The 19,282-nt window shown below is 36.1% G+C and overlaps 1 protein-coding gene across 1 annotated transcript in view; it reads right to left on the bottom strand.

The window, feature by feature from the left end:
- The window catches only part of GAK (cyclin G associated kinase), a 62,041-nt gene that overhangs the window by 31,851 nt on the left and 10,908 nt on the right, over positions 1-19,282 (bottom strand). The window contains exons 4-13 of the mRNA XM_026049952.1: positions 18,439-18,553; positions 17,939-18,081; positions 14,698-14,823; positions 13,551-13,640; positions 10,548-10,683; positions 9,782-9,894; positions 9,103-9,214; positions 6,859-6,982; positions 2,666-2,715; positions 2,427-2,575 (exon numbers count right to left, since the gene is read on the bottom strand). Of these exons, the coding sequence (XP_025905737.1) occupies positions 2,427-2,575; positions 2,666-2,715; positions 6,859-6,982; positions 9,103-9,214; positions 9,782-9,894; positions 10,548-10,683; positions 13,551-13,640; positions 14,698-14,823; positions 17,939-18,081; positions 18,439-18,553 (1,158 nt within the window). The remainder of the gene's footprint in view (positions 1-2,426; positions 2,576-2,665; positions 2,716-6,858; positions 6,983-9,102; positions 9,215-9,781; positions 9,895-10,547; positions 10,684-13,550; positions 13,641-14,697; positions 14,824-17,938; positions 18,082-18,438; positions 18,554-19,282) is intronic.

Below are 19,282 nucleotides of genomic sequence, written 5' to 3'. Positions count from 1 at the left end.
TCCATATAATCCAGCAGCACTACAGCTATGAACTAGAAATTTCTCTGGAAAACAGATGTATTCAAAAAGCAAGCAGAACTGTTGTTTTACAGTTTGCATTCTGCTCAGACTAGATTTGCCATTCAGTGTATACCACAAATTTTTAGTCTTTGGCTGTGCTGCAAGCTCAAAACATTCTGGTCTGCCAGCCCAGTTTATTAGCAGAAGCTGTATTGCCAAACTAATGTCATTTTGCTGATATCTTTAGCTACATACAGCCTCCTCCTATAAAATAAGGCTAAGGAATAATTCTGGCAGTAAGGGGCCTGAGGTAGCCTCTAGACCAATTTGTTCCAAGCAGGGTCAGCTATGAGGTCGGAAGGATGAGGGTTTTTCTTTCCAACTGGAAAAAGGGGCTGAAAACTGCACAACTCTGGTCAAGCTGTTCCAAAACTGGAACAGACTTCAAAACTAGCATCAACATTAATTAAGGATAAACAAAAATATTCAAAAAGTTCCATTAAGATACTGCATAACAGAAATGAACACGCTACTACTTTCTGAATGCCTACTAGGCAGAATATCATGGTTTTAAGTATTTCAGAACCCATTACCCCGACCAACTTTATTAGGCTTGCCAGAATTGTCTTTTACAGACAGCAGAGATATACAAGGCTTCCTTAGCTTCCTATACTACTGCTCTCATCTGGCATAGGTCACTAAAAAATTAAGTAGAAGTTAATGAGTATTGCTTATTTGGACTATCTGGATTTCAAACATGCAGTGAGAAAACTTCTCACCATGTACACAGTAAGAGCTTATTTTCCAAGTAAAATCTTTGGTTTACTAGAGACCATGAAGTTTTGTGGAAGTTTTCAAATCCCCTCAGCCAACAACAGTGGCAAGAGCCTACAGTGGTTTTGACAGTTATCATATCCTATTACCTTTCAGCTACAGCTAACCTAAACAAAGAGCAGGAAACAAAAATAAATAACTCATAACCTATAAGTCAAATACCCTGAAAGGCCAGAAGAACTTCAAATCAGGGCAGATATATAGTAACATTCATATTACTTTACACTGTGCCAGTCAACAGGAATATCATGAATATCAGTGCACTGGCACCTCTGCCATGCACATCTCCAGGGTGAACTTTTTTCCAGATAGAAATTAAGAGGATTCACAAATCAGAGCTGACCAGCAACCTACAACTGAGCAATTATTGCAAAAAAGAATAATTTATTAAAAAAAAATCACACATCACCTGCAGTGGGCATTTGAGAACTCTAACTCTAAGGAGCACAAGTGAACGTTTTTCTTATTCCAAAATAAAGGCAGGTCTCCTGCATGATCAGCCTTTGCCTCCATGTTCTCTGGCAACTAGATTAAGCCCTGATATTGAAACAGCAATTGTTTTTCAGGTGTCTTTTCCCTCAGTTTGTGAGGAAGCCAAGAAAAGGTTATAAAGCCAAGAAAAGACTGAATAGAAAGCAACTGAATAGAAATTGAAAGCACTGCATAGAATACATTAAGCACTGAATAGAATACATTAAACACTTTCCAGCTTGACAAGTTTAAGTAAATTCCAATAACTGAAGTAATGCCAATAAAGGCCCTACAAGACAAGGTCCAAGAAGGGTTGTGTGAGCAAGTAATGCTTATTATTATTACTGGCTCCTCTGCTCAGTTAACACCATCACAAAGGGCACAATCACTGCAGACTGTTTTAACAGGGTCCACGTTAGGCCTCAGATATACAGGTCATAACTATACCAGTCTGCACTTACAGGACAGCTAAGACGGGTTAAGCAGAGATGGATACTGAAATTCAGGCCCTTAACAAGCTGCCCCAAAGCCTGACACCAAACTGGGAAAGTATTTTAGTGTTTTGTAATTTTATTATTAGAGAATTGCCCAGGAAGACACCTGCAAGCAAAAGCAAGTTCAGCCAAGCTACAGGCAGCAGCTACAAGCAGAGCTAAGCTGCTCACTTCAGCAGCACTCCAGGAATGAGCTGCATGAGAGTCAAGAAAGACGCAGCCAAGCAAAGACAAAGTCCAGCAAACAGGATATGAAATCAGTCCCTAAAAGGGTACTACCTCAGGAAGAGGAAAATCTCTGAACGTAGAATATCAAAATCGTTTTTTAGAATTGAGCTACATTAAATCTGAAATAGACAAGAAAAGTTCTGGGTACCTACACATTTTATCAAAGACATCAGTAGCCTGGAAAGCAGCCCTTCATCAGTAAGATAAAGATTTGCCTTTAATAGGCAAGTTTGCTTGTAAGCAAAGGTAAGTGGAATAGGTTAGTCTTTGCCCTTAGGTTTGTAGTTGCTCTTTCATGAACTTCGATTGTGCAACCTACTTCAACAAATCACACAACAGGAAATTGGACATTATGTTGAAAGACCATTTATAGGAAAGCACACAAAAAACTATACACACCCTATTATGGAATCTTGAAGGCCTGTATGTTCTTGGCGAAAGATTGTACACCGCATAGTGCCCAGGGTGTTTAGAGTCTAAACATAACCGCACATCTTCTATGTTATTTTTGATGGCAGACTCTACACCTTCAGCTGGAAAGGACATCACTGAAAACAGAACATCACCAGGTAAGGTATTCACTTTTCATGTATTAAAAATAATCAGAGATTATTCGTAAGACAGACATGCTACCATACCAGCAATTCTGGAAGTGATGTATGATATATCCAAGTCTCCTTTTGCATAACTGAAATAAGACACATGGGAATTAATATATGGAAATATAACTGTCCAGCTGTAAATCCAAAACCCAGGTCTCACACTCCACCCACCACTTATTTCTTCCACCTGAGAACTGCTCCTCACAGCTCAGGGTAGTAGCAGAAGGAAACTGAGAAAACATTCACCTGCATCCATCACCACAAAACTACCTTTCAGAATGTTATACATGTGAATTTAATATTTAAATCTTTCAAATAGCTCCTACTCCTACTCAATGGTTCATTAAAATATGAAAACAAGTGACTTCTCAGGCAACCTGAAGACATTTCATTTCTGGGAAGGTATCGGTTTTAAAGTCTAGTAAGAAGACACTAACATTTTACCTGGAACATGCCTTAAGGCTTAAAAAATGAAGATTTATTGAAAGATTATATATGAACCACGTTAGCCCTCCCATACTACTATTTGGGTCAGTTAGCCATGCATCTCATTTTCCTATTTCAGTAAATATTCATTAAGTATCAAATTGTTACATATATCTGCCAACTTCAAGCAAGAAAACATGCATATCATTCTAAATACTAAAACGTTTTGTATCAAGTTCAAGATTCATCTCCTATGATAGTCTGAGAACAAAGAATAATTATACCTTCAATGCTGTAACACAAATGTTAAGGTAGCAAGCTGACACGGATAGCAAAAATCAAGGTCTTCCTACTCAATCCTTTAGAATTGTTTCAGATACTGATGCTTTGTTATCAATACCATTATCTACAGCTTCGCTTTCTGTATTTACCTAAATTAAACATGACAGTATTAGGAGCATCTCTGTTATACACTAGGATCTCACTGTACAAAGCTGCAGAAAAGCTCCAGACACTAAACATATCACTGAAAAATAGATCACTAATATACAGCATGACCAGGTTAAACATGCTATTTGGCAGAAAATGTTCACTTGTAAGCAAACAAGTTTCAGAATGTTAGTGCTTAGTTAAAATATGGGTCACAAAAACTGCAAAATTTAGGTTTTACAAAATTCCAAACTCTTTATCGTTGAATTCCTTATATTCCTTGGCTTCATTATGAAAATTGCAGAGTTACTTCAGTATTGAGACTGAACCACTATTACTATTATTTCTACTAGACTTTGGTAACTAAGAAGCTGCTTTAAATGACAGGAAAACAAAAATATGCATAGTAATTCTGCAGTCTACTCATAATACTTATTTGCATTCCCTCGCACTTCAAGATGTAGTCCTGTAACTAAATCTGTAAAAGCTTTTGCAGCTTTTCTCTTTACTTGTAGACCTTCTGCATTGGAATATCAAGAGTGCAAACACACATTTTGAATGTGTGAAAGGATACACTTTAAAGTATACTCCAAATATTAAGATAAGCAGGAAACTATCATGACAATTTTGAGTCATTTTATGATGTTATTGGATTATTTCAAGTTCTTTTGTAATGAAAAATTAAATGACAACTGAAAAAAATTACTAAATCCTATTTTGCAATGTAAATATCTGAATGAAATCATTAGTTTTAGCTATATGACAAATCTCTTCGCCGTGTAAAAAAAGGTTGGCGATATCAATCTTGCCAGATTACTGTATTTAAACACTACACCTAACAGCAAACAAAAATAATGCCAACGAATTAGAACTAAGGTCACAAAACAAGCTTTTTAAAAAAAAATAAAATAGAGCTCCAAACCAAAACCAAGTTAATAAACAATTACCTTCATAAGCTACTCAGCGCTAATCAATATCTACATATGCAACTTTTTGTAATGTAACAGAACATTTGGTAAGTTCAACAGGGCATACTAAAAATACCTGCTAACTAAAAAAAACAGTACTTTGATCCATGACAGAGGCTCGGATCTATCCACTATCACAATTAACTCATGATACTGGATAAACGATTTCAGCTACATATTGGACTTCAAATATTTATTTTCTACTCAGTTTTAAATCATGTCATGAGACCCCAGACAGCACTACAGAGTTTCACATTCCAACTCTCATATTTTCTTTCTTTTCCAAAAAAAAGGAGACTCTAAGTCAATTGCAGAGATTTCTGAGCAGAAGTGGCACCATAAACAGTAACTCACAGGATATGACAGAACTAGATGGTTATTCCAGTCAAAGAGAAGAGCAGGTGAACTTTTCAGACAGCAAGGACTAATCTACATTTCATAAATGACAAGATCAGCTCTGTTTGGTTATACAGTAACTGTTTTATTCATTCCTTACTGCATTAACCACAGAAAAAAATAAACTGCAAAAAAAAAAAAAAAGTGACAGAAAACAGCAACACAGCAGATGAAATTCCAAAGAACTATACTTCTGCAACCGTTAAGGAAGAAACTGCTTGCAAGACCAGGAAGAGGAAGTTTCTTCAATAACTTCCTGATGGAGGCATAAAAAATGCAGCAAGTCATGCAGTGACAAAAGCACCATGAGGAGTTGGATGCAAGAATACTTCAGAAATATTATACAACCAAAATACCCATGTTAACTTCAGGAGCAAAAGAGTAATATTATATGGAAGATGCAATAGGAAAGTAGAGCTCAACTTCAAAGGAGCGAAAGAGGAATGTAAGAGTTCTCTCACAAGAAGGATAAGTCTTTAACTTCTCTACTACAAAACTTAGAGAAAAAAAAGTAACCAAAACTGGCCAAACTTAAGAAATTAACTGCCTTCAAGTTTACAAACAGTATAACTATCCATCAAGGAATCTGTAGAATATTTGCATTTCCAAGTTTTACCACTCTAGTTTATAACCAGGCATAACAAAAGGAACAAAAGTAAGACTGAAGAGAAGGTGAATAAAATCTTAGGAGGATTCTTCAGAAGTCAATAGGAGATGAGGAACAGAGCCTTTCAAGACAAAAATACAAAAAAAAATGGAGAGCACTTAGGGTGCACCTTTTGATGTAACTTCATATATTGGAATAAGAACATGGAAAGAGAATGTGTTCCATATATCAGAAAGAGAACAGAAGATGGAAAGCAAAGCATTTGAATGAGGCACTTTTCCCAAATGAAAAACTGAAAATTGAGCCCTATCCCCCAGAAAAGAAAAACTTCACCTGGCCATAACATTCACCAGGTGGAGATAAATACATTCACATTTAATTCCTTCCCTTTCGATTTGCAGTGAAAAAGCAGACATCTTAACACTCCAGAGAGGAGCTCTGCAGCCCAGAAAGAAAGAACCACACAAATACCAGGTAATAAAAAATGTAGATTTTATCAACCACAGTGTACCACAATGCTTCAAAGGCAGAGCAAACCAGCTGTATTTATCCTAAGCTCTGTACTGTCCACATAGTGCCTTGCTATACCCAGACAGGACTGACTTCAGGCATGGTACTCCCTGAGTTGCACGGACTGAATTAGCACAAACAGCACAAACTTCAAGCCTTTAACATAGGCTATGGGTTTATTACAATTTTGCTAAGCTGCTATTAAGATACTGTTTTCAACCACACCGCATTCATCCCTTTCTCCTCCCCATCTTCTTTTGAGATCATGTGGATGCTTCAGGGTAGACAACTGAGAAAAAGTCTTATGCTGTCAATTACTCTTATCTGTATAACATTTAAGTACAAAAACAAAGCTGCATTCACATTGAAGATCTTTAAAACAGAATACCTTGGCTTTCTATTGAAGGAAACACAAGCTTCAACAGAAACAGGCTAAACAGAACAGCTAAAAAGCACCTGAAGTGGACTCAAGTGTGAGAACTAGAACTCTCTGATCATTAAAAACCTCTTAGAGGAGCACAATAAACATCCTTTCCTTCTCTTCTGGGGATCTATATCTACTAATTGATTCATTCTCCTCCATAAGAGTTTCCTTCTACGGCACCCTCTGCTCCTGCTCCCTCTCCCAAGGTTTTCACTACCTGTAAAAACCAGAGCAGGCAGTAGGGAAAGCTCTGCTTATGAATAAGCAATGTTTTCAGTGCTAGAATACTACTGCTACTATAACTTATATATAAATATTTTTCATAAAATCTCAGTGCCAGTGCAAACTAACAGCTTTTACAGTGTATGTTTGGAAAGGATTGCCGCATTTGATCATTTCTGCAATAACCTCTTAACCCTCCATTCAAAACTCTTACCAGAACAATTTATTTTATTTTATTTTTACTCACTTGGCCACAGACTGGATAACTTTAGAAGATGTATCCTTAATATTAGTGAAGAATCGCTCTGTTCCACCTCTCAGGATATCAAAGAATCCTCCATAAGTTTGGTCACATTCAGCAACGGTCAGGCCTAGAGCAGTTAAATAAAAATAATTTTTCTTTAACATAAGTTAAATCCCAGAATGGGCTCCATAATAATGCAAGCTACCTACAAAGCCATAACTAAACAGACATACAGATGAAGCTCTACTTTGAGGTTTATAGTTCTAAAAAAATCTTAACAGTGACCTATACAAAAATGGCATTGGCATGTCCAAGAAGTACTAATCAACTATTTATTTAATAGAATGCTTGCATTAATATAAAATTTCTGAAGCTAAGGAATTTATTTTATACTGACTGTGCAGCAACATACATTTTTATATCAATTACTTAAAAGGCGATCTATTTAAGCAACTCCACCCTAGAGACACTTTAATACAACAATTCAGAAGCAAGGTGGTATAATTAAGTTGCATTTTAAACAGACTCCTAGATAGTAGCACCTTGTTGATATGACTGCATAAAAAGACTATTTGATCATTGACAAAAAAGATGACTAAATCTCTTGAACACAGTCCTATGGGGAAGTTGGATACTTCCACAGAAACTGATGCACAAACATTTCCACTATAAACATTATATTACTTACAAACAGTATAAACTATTTATAAACAGTATGAAATATAAACATACTATTTTAAAATTTGTCTGTCATATGCTTTCTCTCAACATCAATTCAGCAGACGAACCACACTGACAGAAAATTCATCATGAATTACTGCCTCAGCATCTTCCATACTAACTGAAATGTTAACGCTGCACTTCAAATTCACACATAGTATGTATGATAAGATGCAGTTAGAAACAGCCTTTTCAATTAGTAGGAAGTTAGATGCAAGTAAGCCTGTCTAGCTTTTTATCTTGCTATAATAAATGTAAATGTTTTCATCTGACTGAACGCTGGGACACCCACGTTTTGTCAGCTTTTACTCATGTAATTCTGAAGATGACTTGTGGTTGAATCAGTGCTAGTCCAGCTACTGCTTTTCCATCAGCTGGCACCCTGGCCTCCCTCCTCACCACTGTTGTCCTTTGTGCCTGCACTTCCTTAAACGCTCCCTGCACAACTCTCTCATCACCAGCTGTGCAGACTATTCTGTGCAGAATTAGGCAGTAATGAGTGGACACTGAGTTGAGCTGCAGCTGCTTCTTCCCACCTCACTGGGCTTTACACACGTTCTTCTTTTGGAAATGTAAAAAATAGACAGCTTTAGAGCAACAATTAGCAAAAATGCTCCCAATTATCAGTGGATTCGAAAATTATTTTGAGGGAGGAGAAACCATGGGGAGTCAGGGGAAGGAGGGAGCCTGGTCCCCAGACAACTACAAAAGTATTGCTCTCTTATACAAGCTTACAGTAGACTAAAGTAAATACACTATCAGGTCAGTGATGTCAATGATCCATAGCTGACTACAGTCATACTCAAAGCCCCTGCATTTACTTTTGCATTTTGCTTTTCACCATCTCAAGCATAAGACACCAACAACTGTTTCAGCATAAAGCACATTTAATGATAAGTGGCTCTGTTTGCAAAGCAAACAAAAAAGGTGCCTCTTTCCTATAACAGAGATTCAACCTGTTACAGAAATACAGAATAAATGTTTATCTCAGTAATTTCACCCTCAGAATAACAAGGCTTCAATTGAAATACAGCACCTCTCAGAAGACGAACAGCCCAAATTTAACTCCTCAAATTTACCTGTTAGCATTATACATTTTCAAGTATCATATAGTTGAGTCAGTTTTGTATTTAAAATAAGTCACTTTTTGTTCTTCTGGTATAAGAATTTAAAGTTTCTCTGCAGCTCTTGTGCTTAATAGCTCAAGCTGTTTTCATCAAGTTTTGATTCACTTATTTTCCCCTCTTATGGTAAATAATGCTCATTGGTTTCATTTACTTTACATCAGGAAACTAAACACTATGCTTTCTGGCCATGAACTTGAAAAAATCCTATCTGCATGTATGAGCCTACAGGCAAGCTTTGAGGATAAGACAGGGTTAGAAACAAAGCTGAATGTAAAATAAAACTATGTAAATACAGAGGTAGCTTGCAGTTGTGCAAAATGTCTATTGAAAACTTCACTTTTCTTCCTGTAAAACAGATGTTTTTGGTTCTATGCAATCTGAGACACCTTTCAGCACACACCTGCATTGTACATGTTGTTGAGCTGTCCTGCGGGCTTGGAGCTCTGTGAAACTGACGTCCCAGATGTCCGAGGCTGCGCATTGTTTCCATAGCCTCCATTCTGTTCCAGGAGCTGTGGGGATTCATGTCCATTATGAGGATTTTCATACTGACTCAGTCAATTATTATGCTTTACAAGCTGCTACCACTTGGTGCAAACAAGCATACTGCCAGTTACTGAGTCTCAGGAGAAAGCCAGGAACTTAAATACTAATTGATTCACTCCCAGTCCTGTGCATATTTAGCATCACTATAAGCACCTAAATGAGTATCATTTTGACAGAGCCCTCACCTTATTTTTCAGTGCAAGACACGATTAAAGGCAGCATGTCAAATTGAGCACTTACTCAGTGAAGAATGACCCAATACCCAGACAATTCAGTCAGGAAGAAATATGAACTACAGCCTGTTTCCTTTAATGTCACACAAACGCTGTGCTTTTTTTTAAAAAAATCTATTTTCAAAGATCCTATTGGCAATATAAAACCAATTCAACTAAGTCACAAAACTAGCTGGTGATAATCTTCCAAAGGCTGCCAAGGAATGAAATCCCTACTCAAACATCAATTACTAAAGTGATATTGGGTAAGAAAGGTGAAAAAGGAGACAATCAGTAACATCCCTTATAATATTTACTTACCTCAGTGATAGGAGATTTAGGGTTAACATTCCTAGCTGCTGCAATCTCCTGCAATTGGTTCACAAGTTCTGTTATTGACAACCTCTCCTCTGGATTCACCTTCAAAGTGCAACCTAAAAAGGCATATGCATATAGATGATGCAGACATTTTAAGATATACCTTTCAGAGTTTTTTTCCTGCAGAAATTATTTTCTTCAGTATACTTTAATGCAAAATGAGAACTCAAACAAGTACAACAATCAATTTCATATCACGTATCACTGTCAAAAAAAATGATCAGTGTACAAAGATCTTTTGTGTGTAAGGACGTTTCACACCAAATATTCTAAAGATCTCTTAATGAACAACAATAGAAGCAACTTTGTATCTATACTCAATATGGCTGGAGTTGGTGACAGCCTTTTGGCACTGTAATGCTCCTAGTAATGTATTTCTAGTTTAAATAAAAATTTATTTCCAAGGCAGGCTCAAAGAGCCACAATGAAACAAACACTAATGATTCCTATGGCCTAACCATACCTTAAGATAGTTCATAACATTAGAAATAGTTTTATTAGTTAATAGTTAATTAACTAATTATTAATACTAATTAGTTAAGGATTAGTTAATAAAAGTTAGGCTTCCTTTAACGTTTGTTAAGGAATTTTGACTGAAATGAAGAAGTATCAGCTAACCTTTTCACTTCCACATTAGTAAGCAGCACTTAACGTTTACTATCACTATACTGTAAGTGCAAAGACATCTTGAATTAAGTAATAAACTTACGAATGAGGTCATGAAACACCGAATAGCGGGTGTCATTCTGTGGAATTACGTATTTCCCATTGACTATGCGAAGTTTAGCTCCATCTTCAAATGGATGCTGCCTGAAGCATAGCAAGTACAGGATACAGCCCAGCGCCTACACAGAAATAAAGGTAGAAATACTTATCTCAAGCAATAAAACTTAAAGCTGAAACTTAAATAATGAAACTGATTAAGCTTCCTAAAACTGCTCACATATCAAAGGTTTCAGTCTCCAACTGACAAGTCATTTAACTCTACAGATACTCCTTGTGCTTTAGAGATCAGTTTCATAGTTTGAAATAATTAGTCTCCATTTTTCTGAGAACAAAACACTTACTGACACATTCATTTATTTGGCTTAACAATTACAATATCTCTCAGCAACACAGCTTTCACAAATAGGCTTCGGGACAGAGTGGTTTCTTTACGCTTTCTGTTGCAAACAGTTTTATTATGCTAAATGGTTACATTTCCATTTTATAAATTCTATAGTATATAGATACAAAAACTCCTGAAATACTGAACATATTTCTGTAATGCTAAATTCTAGAATATTAATGCTCTATCCCTTGCACCTTTCAATTATTTTGTCTGGCACTGAAAATAAAGGTTCAGTATAATCCACATCTGTTTCCTGAAAACTGCTGCTCCAATTAAAAGTACAAAATCTCTTGTTTCTAACCACCAAAGACCATTGCAGCCTAAACTATTCTTGTAAACCCAAGAGCTCAAGTTTATTTTGGAACTCAGTCTGATTTTAATGCCCCACAGTCACCACTGTAGGCAAAACGTTTACCCCAGTTTATTTTAATTACATCATATGACAAATTTGTGAAGACTTTTTCTTATATTAATTATACTACAGGTAGACAAGAGAAATACTGAATATATAGGAAACTCAGAAAAGCATCAAAAAGAGTGGTTAAAAACCAAGAACTTGTGGAGTAATTTTTACAGAAAAAAAAGAATGCAAAAATGGGTTTGTAATTACATTGCTAATATGAGTTAAATTATAAAAATACCTAAATTCATTTGAACGTAAAAAAAGCCTACTGAACTACTGGAAATTGTGTTCAAATGTAAGAGCATTGGTGACAAGTAATGGAAAAAGAGAATCTTTCAAAGAGGAAATGGAAAAGGAATATTATTTCTTCCCTCCTTATCCGAGGAAGGTGCTTTGTGGTGGTTGTTTTTGTTATAATGCTTGTGACTTATTTTCCCTCAGACCAGCAGATAGGAAGCAGACTTAATACGAAGAAAAAATTTTATGCTATGACTGCATGAATATTCCAAATAATTTTCTGAATGAAATTAAACAGTACTGAATCTACAGAGAGATGGTCATTCATAATTAAGAGCTACAACGTCTTACAAAGCAGTATCTTACAAAGAATTAGCAAGGAGCATAAATTTGCTCTTAAACATATTTCAAAAAACACATATTTCCAGAAACCTGGAAGAGTAGAAATACATGAAAGAACTTGCAAAATAAAGGTAATTCAGATGAAAAATATATGACAAGCTAAATTGTCATGTAATTTCAGCTGAATTTCATATATTTCAGTTCCTTTCCAATTAACAATTTCCTGAACTGAAACTAATTGTTTTCAAAGTTTATTTTTCCTGATAATCTCACAACTTAAGTTAAAAACCTAGAGAAAATAATTCAGTAAATCAAAGATTTTTTTTTAATCTAGTCGAACTCCTGACCGAGGAATCTCTATAGTTAGTAATTAACATTTCATCTATGATGCTGTTCTACATAAAATATTCCTGTCTTCTTTGTATTTTTAAGGCTCACACAATGACAAGCACACAGATGGTTACACGAGTGCTACTTGCTTCATGTATTTTCTTGCAAAAATGTTTTGTTTATGCTAACTACAAGCTACACATCAGTTATTCTTCCTGAGATGGTGTCACATTCTACTGCCAAATACTTTGCGTGTTTTCACTGAACCCAGAGAATAAAGGAAAAAAACACAAGTTCCAAGGAAAACACTGTAAATGCCAAAAAGGCAAAAATGTCCCCTGACACCTAATGAGTCAGCAGAAGGTAATTGGCATGTAAGTACGAACAGATGCAGATTCTAAAAAAAAAAAATCCTTTTGGTTAATGTCTTTTTTATAAATTAAGTTCTGTATTTGTGCTTTATTGATGTGATTTTTTGTTCGGATTTCTAGGATTAAGGCATGTGAGGTAACAATTTTCAGAAAAACTCTTGATGTTTCTCCACACACCAGAAGAAAAGAGCTTATAGTTGCAGATGTGCAAAAGCATTATTGGTACCTTATCACCAATTTAAAAAGCTGTATGGAGTTATATGCCAAATATGACTGTTTTCACACCTCCTCAATTTTTTGCCCTTTGATACAAAAAGTCAAGCTCTCAATACAGCCAAGCTGGCAAAACACATACAGTTGTAAGGCTTGACACCTTGTAGAAGTCAAGTAGTTAACTAAAAATACCCAAGTGTAATGTTTCTGGGCTGCACTTCAGTACGATTTCAGTATTACTTAATTAAAAAAAGTAATAGAGGCTTCTCGGTGCGATCAATCCTTATATCTGGCAATTGCATTTTTCTCTGAATCTTAACATGTGTAAATAAACACACTATGTAGACAAGCAATTTTAATTGAACTTGGCAAATAGTGGTTCCAATACTACATGAAGGGCACAGTATGAAATGAATTTGAATTTAAAGAGCAAAATTAATAAGTCTTTGTGGCGGCAAGCTCCATCTAACAACAGTTCAGCATATTTTTCAGTCAAATTAAAACAAGGAAAAAATTCTATCCTTCAATTTACTATTTAGACATACAACTCATACTATTTAAATTTTGATATAAGAAATAGACTATCCTCCATTTCTTTTGTTCTGGGGGTTTAATGTTTAATTAGCAAATTAAAATCAAAAGACCACAAATTCATCTTCGTTATGACAACAGCTACTACACCTCACAAAAAGAAAAATTTCTTACCCAAATGTCTTGTTTTTCACCAATTGGAAAATTGGAATACAAGTCTATCATCTCTGGTGCCCTATACATTGGTGTGGTATTCCTTGTAATCTGTAGAAGACAGAATTTCTTTAAGTAGAAGCTTGAATAATATGTTCTAACGATACTTAGCTACAGAAACAACTGCCAATAAAAATGGACAGCACTAACACTGAAAGTTAATGTGAGAAATATTTGTGAAGGCAGAACAGAGGCTTTGACGGTGCTGGATAAAGGTTATAGGAGTCTTAATTGCAATTAGATAGCATGGTGATCTTTAAAACCACTAGGGTCTACATATGGCAAAACTGGGACAAATACAGACACATAATAAAGCAAAATAAGAATTCAGGATCTAGTAAGTGCTTCAATTCCTCATTACACTTAATGATAGCACGGACAAATCCTAAGATTAGGACTATATTCATAGTAATCCCCAAAGAAGAGACCTTTTTCTAATATCCTTTTACATACCACTATGAAAACTCCAGAAACTACTGGATTGCTCTCCAAGGATTCCAAGAAAGGAGAAAGACTCATTGTAGAGATTGCACACACAAGAATTTAAATACTACTGTACTTCTCCATACTCAAAAAAATCTGAGTCTAGTTGATGTATTGTATTAGATTTACCAGTATTACTTTCATAACTAAGCACACATGTAAACAGCTTTGCAAAATAGGAGAGTGTTTAATATTGTCAGTGTTATCGTAGCAACACAGCAGTACTTTCTGTTCATGCCCTATTCAGTAAGTTTACTGCTTCATGAAACATCATCTAGCTAACAAAACTGGATCAGAAGTGGAGATCACTTGGATATAACCAACTTCCTAAGAGCACAAATAAGAAAGGCCTTAACTACTGCATCACATTTGATTATTTCTACCAAATGCAGAATGAGCAGTACTCGAGTTGCTGCAGTTCATATACGCAGACAGAGCACTAGCTAAGACTGAATAATGGAAATACACAAACAAAAAAGATTTATGCTACATGCTGTGGCCAAAAAAATCCTTAGTCATTTCAGAGGTCCCTAAATTAGGCCAAGATCAGATTAATGGTAACAACAATGGAACCCATTGTAAGTATTTTAGAATTTCAGAATCAAACATATTTGAAAATTCAGACCTCTTCTTCAGCCAACGCTCTCTTCTGTGCAGACCAGTTGTAGTCAGGATAGTAAGCTACAGTCGTAGCACTACCAAAGTCACAAAGTTTAATTGTCCCTTGATTACTAATAAGCAAGTTTTCCACCTGAGGAAAGAGGTAGAATAATAAATTGAAAACATCTCATTTCTGAACATTAAGAAACATGCTTTTAAATGTCAATTCACTTCTGCATATACAAACACAGGTTAATACTCTATCTTAGCACAGAATATTTGTGTTTACAAGGCCCTAAGTATTTCAAACAACACTATACATTAAATACACAGGATAGCAATACAATCAATTTTTATAGGATGCATTCAAAACACGAACAGCAGGAAGCATCAAGGACAGAGCAGGTAAACCTCCCCTAAAATAAGTATCTTATTAGTACCCAACTATAAACTAGTTTTCCAAAACATTTGCATAAGCACAATCTTGGAATCCAGACTTTACCATGCACAAAATTGAATGTTGTTAGCTTAATCACTGTGGGATTGAGGTTAGGGCTTCTGCAGACACAAATTACGTAGGAAGGTACCAGTATCAGGCTGCTGGAACGGACCAGAAAGGAGTAACCATTACCCTACGAGGAGACAGACACCAGCTATCTGAACACCAGGCACCATCAGATGGTTCATCTTCATACCATGCCTTTCCTTCTTCCTAAAAAGGTGCTATTCCTGGACTAGTACTGAAGAACATAGAGCAGGGGGAGAGAAGAGTAGGCACTGGGCCTACTGGGGTCCTAACCACACAACATCTGAAAAGATAGATAGATAGATAGATAGACAGACAGACAGATGTGCTCTGGGTGTCCCTGCTGGAGCAGGGGGATCGAATTAGATGATGTCTAGAGGTGCCTTCCAACCTCAACCATCCTGTGATTCTGTGATCTCCACCTGAAGTCAGGTAAAGGGATGTGTTTAAAGGATCACTGGTAATATTTCTATACCGCACTTCAGAGCTGGCCATCTTTCTTTCCTTCTCAAAATCATCCGATCTGATTTGTCAGTTTAATAACTTTTACTTACCAGGTAGTCATTCAACATTCAATTAAAACACTAAAGAAAATGATCATGCTAATGAATGAAAAAATGCTCAAAGAAGATCAAGCTGCAGTTGCACACACACGCTCATTCCTCTCTGTGCAACTTTGAGACAGTTTGCTACAATTTTAAAACATTTTGGCTGATTATTCAAATTCTAACAGGCAAAATGATCTGTGCTATGCAGTAAATAGCTTATCCTGAAGTGGTAAATTTCAGAGAATTAGAATATCAGAAGCACCAGATTCTACACTAGTTTGCCTCTAGTTAGTTTGGAATTCTTACAATTCTAATTAGCTGGGTTCTTAGAATGCTATAAATCTTAGGTGCCAACTTTACTCAAAGATATTCAGGAAAAAAGCTATCTGCACTGACAAGAGAAGGCAAAAATAGCACAGAAACAGCCATCATTCTGATGTTGAAATTGCTTTCAGATGTACTATGCAGCTTTAGGAATCTTAATATCTTTAATCAACATAATTTATAAAAAAGTCTGCAACATTTAAAAAACAGTTTTTTTTATACAGGACATATTTACCATGTATGCCTAGAACTTTACCTCCGTATACATACAACTTTTGACTTACTTTCTATGCTGCTGACCTAAATCCAGGTTCCTGGAAAGTATACTGCAGCTAAGTGACTGTGCAGGAATACTATCTGACTCCTTACTACAGGAAGATCTCTGCCTATTGCAGTACAACCACCATCATTCCATCTTCCTTTGAGGTCTCTAGCATGAAAACAGCATGAAACCAACATGAATCTAAATCACTGCCTCTTTCCATCTCTCTCTCTGCAGGAAAAAAAAAATTAAAAAGTCTTTGAATTACAGCTCTAGCTCAACTACAACGCACCAGACATCACCTCTACGGAAGTGACAATACAAAAAGTAGTGTGTGTATGTATGTATATGCATGTGCAGCTTTTACCCTCTAATGGCTGCATCTTTTCCACAAGCTTTTCTTAAGGACTAATTTATAGGTATTTCCAATAAAAGAACTTATCCAGAAAGAAGTGACACCAAAAGGCTTCATCACAGCTTGATTAAAATTTCTTCAGTATGATCTAAAAGCCATCTCAATTGCACCAAGAGTAAAGGAGTGTTCCCATTAACAAACTGTATTGACACTTAAGGGAATATATCACTGTATAGCATTAAAGCTTTCAATAGAAATATTCAAAGCTTAGGACACAACTCTAAAAAGTAATAATTTCCCTTCTTCGAAATAACCCAGTACATGCTTATCTACACAGGAACAAAATTTCTTTGTATTATTCTCAACTGATCCAGAGTCAAGCAGAAAGCAGACATATATACGAAATGCAGAGATTGATTTAAGAAGGATCTTTTCTCTTTAGTTTGTAATGGCTATGAATATCACTCCTCACTGCGGTCAACTCTACTTGTATTACAGCAATGTCCCACTAATGATCATGGCTTCATATCTGAGACACAGTGTACATGCAAGAGTCATTCTCTACTCTCAAAACACAGAATTCCAACACAGAAGTCATCTCTTCAAATATCCAAAGATCTAAAAGGACAAAACTGTCTACACCAGAGCACTGGGCCTTCTGTATCTTGGTAAAGATTAACAGAATCAGACTAAAGATCTACAAGAAGTTATGTCTACTATATTTTGAAACTAAAGATAAAAAAAGCACTAAAATGTAAATTACTACCAAATCTTAAAATTATAGTCACTTAAACATTTTGGCCTGCTATACATCCTCAAGCCTCTAAGGCTAAGTAGCCTTTGAGAGAATCTGACTCTACCTTCTCTTTTGGACCTCTTCTATTCAGAAAACACGCCTACCTCCAAAACTGACCTTCAACCCAAGACTTAGAAGAGCTTAGTTATTCTGTCAAGAGAAAACTACTTAATGGCTAACTTAATATGCAAACCATGACACATTGCTTTGTCATCGGCTTGCTCAGATGGAATAGCTGAAGTACTAACACCACATGCACAAAGTAGAGATGTTATTTGAAGAGAGGGGTATTTCAGTTATAAGCTTCATTGACAGCCAGAATTCTTGAAAAGACAATAAACAAGCACTGTATTTAAGACCTTCCATTGTGTTTGATTGAAAGCTTCAACACTATTTCACTCAAACAGGCTCCTTGTGTTTAAAAAGAAAGCATTTATTTAAATATTTTAATGCACCTTTAAGTCTCTGTGCATAATTGGAGGCTTCTGTTTATGCATATGCTGCACTGCTCTGCAGGTCTGATAAAAGATCTTCAATACTGTATCACAGGAGATAGGTCCCTTGGACTCTACTCTCTTTAAGAATTCCACCAGCTGTCCTGCAGGAACAAAGAAACTCATATTAACACACACAACACCAATTTCCAAAAGCTTCTCATTAGCACAAAGATCTCTGCTCATCAAGGGAGATTTACAGCACAGTGCTTTAATACTCCAGATGGATATAGCAAATTAACAGACTACAGTGAAAATAATGCTGTTAAATAATATTCCCTTTGTTCCTTCCCCAGACAGGCCTCAAACGCAAAGCACTTGATCATCCCACAAAAGATGAGGTTGAACTGTGCTGAAATCTGTGATTTTTAAGAAGTATTCAGAACTTGTAAGCTGTGAAGCAATCTGTGCAGAAGAGCTGTCAGAGGCAAGGTGCACCACTTAAGGAAAATTAACTTTACCTTTACACAGCTCAGTAAGCAGAAGAAACTCTCCCTGTCCCGTGTCTGATTCTTCTTTTCCTATAGATGCAGCAGAGCAGAACTGTACAATGTTGGGATGACCTGAAAGCTTTTTCTGGAAACAATTTGTTCAAGGAAGACATCTGCCAAGTTTATTGATACTGTGCACAGCATGTCACAGACATTTTATTTGAAATGTCAGCTCAAAAGTGCAGAAAGCATCACAGCTGCACTTAAAATCCCAAGCAGAATGAGAAACTCCTAGTCTCAGTCAGAAAAAAAAATTGTCTTCAAGGCAAGTGACTGGAAGTAATATAAAGTCAAAAGAAAATGGTAGAAAGCCACCATTGTGATTAAGAATGAGGAAGGTGGACCCCTTTCATGTCTAGCTACTTCTTTTTCTCTTTTGAGAATGACTGTATTAATAGAAGTAACAGACCATTTAAAGTATCAACCTGTTCTCTAGCTGCCAGATGAAGAAAGGGCCATTGTACTTTTCTTTCCAAAAGAAGGATTAACCATGCCTCTTACATTTTAATTCTAAGTAAAAGAAACAGTTCATAATAAATAAAAGCTCTGAAAAAGTTTCCTCTCCTGCAAGTCATTTTTCATACCAAACCATATCATGTTTCACTTTCTATTCATAAAGTCAAGATTTTATTTTTGAATTACACCTAGGTGAGAAAACTTAAATGACCTCAGCTCCTCCTACTGTACATTATAATGTGTCTTTTTATTTTCTGTTATGCCTTATCTAAGCCAAATAATGTGACTCATGCCTGGAATTCATGAATACGGAGAGGAGAGGAGGAGGAGAGGAGGAGGAGAGGAGGAGGAGAGGAGG

Source organism: Nothoprocta perdicaria, unplaced genomic scaffold (genome assembly GCF_003342845.1).
Source record: "Nothoprocta perdicaria isolate Ctin4 unplaced genomic scaffold, notPer1 scaffold_63, whole genome shotgun sequence".
Classification (NCBI taxonomy): domain Eukaryota; kingdom Metazoa; phylum Chordata; class Aves; order Tinamiformes; family Tinamidae; genus Nothoprocta; species Nothoprocta perdicaria.
The sequence above is the reverse complement of the archived record's forward strand: the minus strand, read 5'-3'. Positions and strand labels throughout refer to the sequence as shown.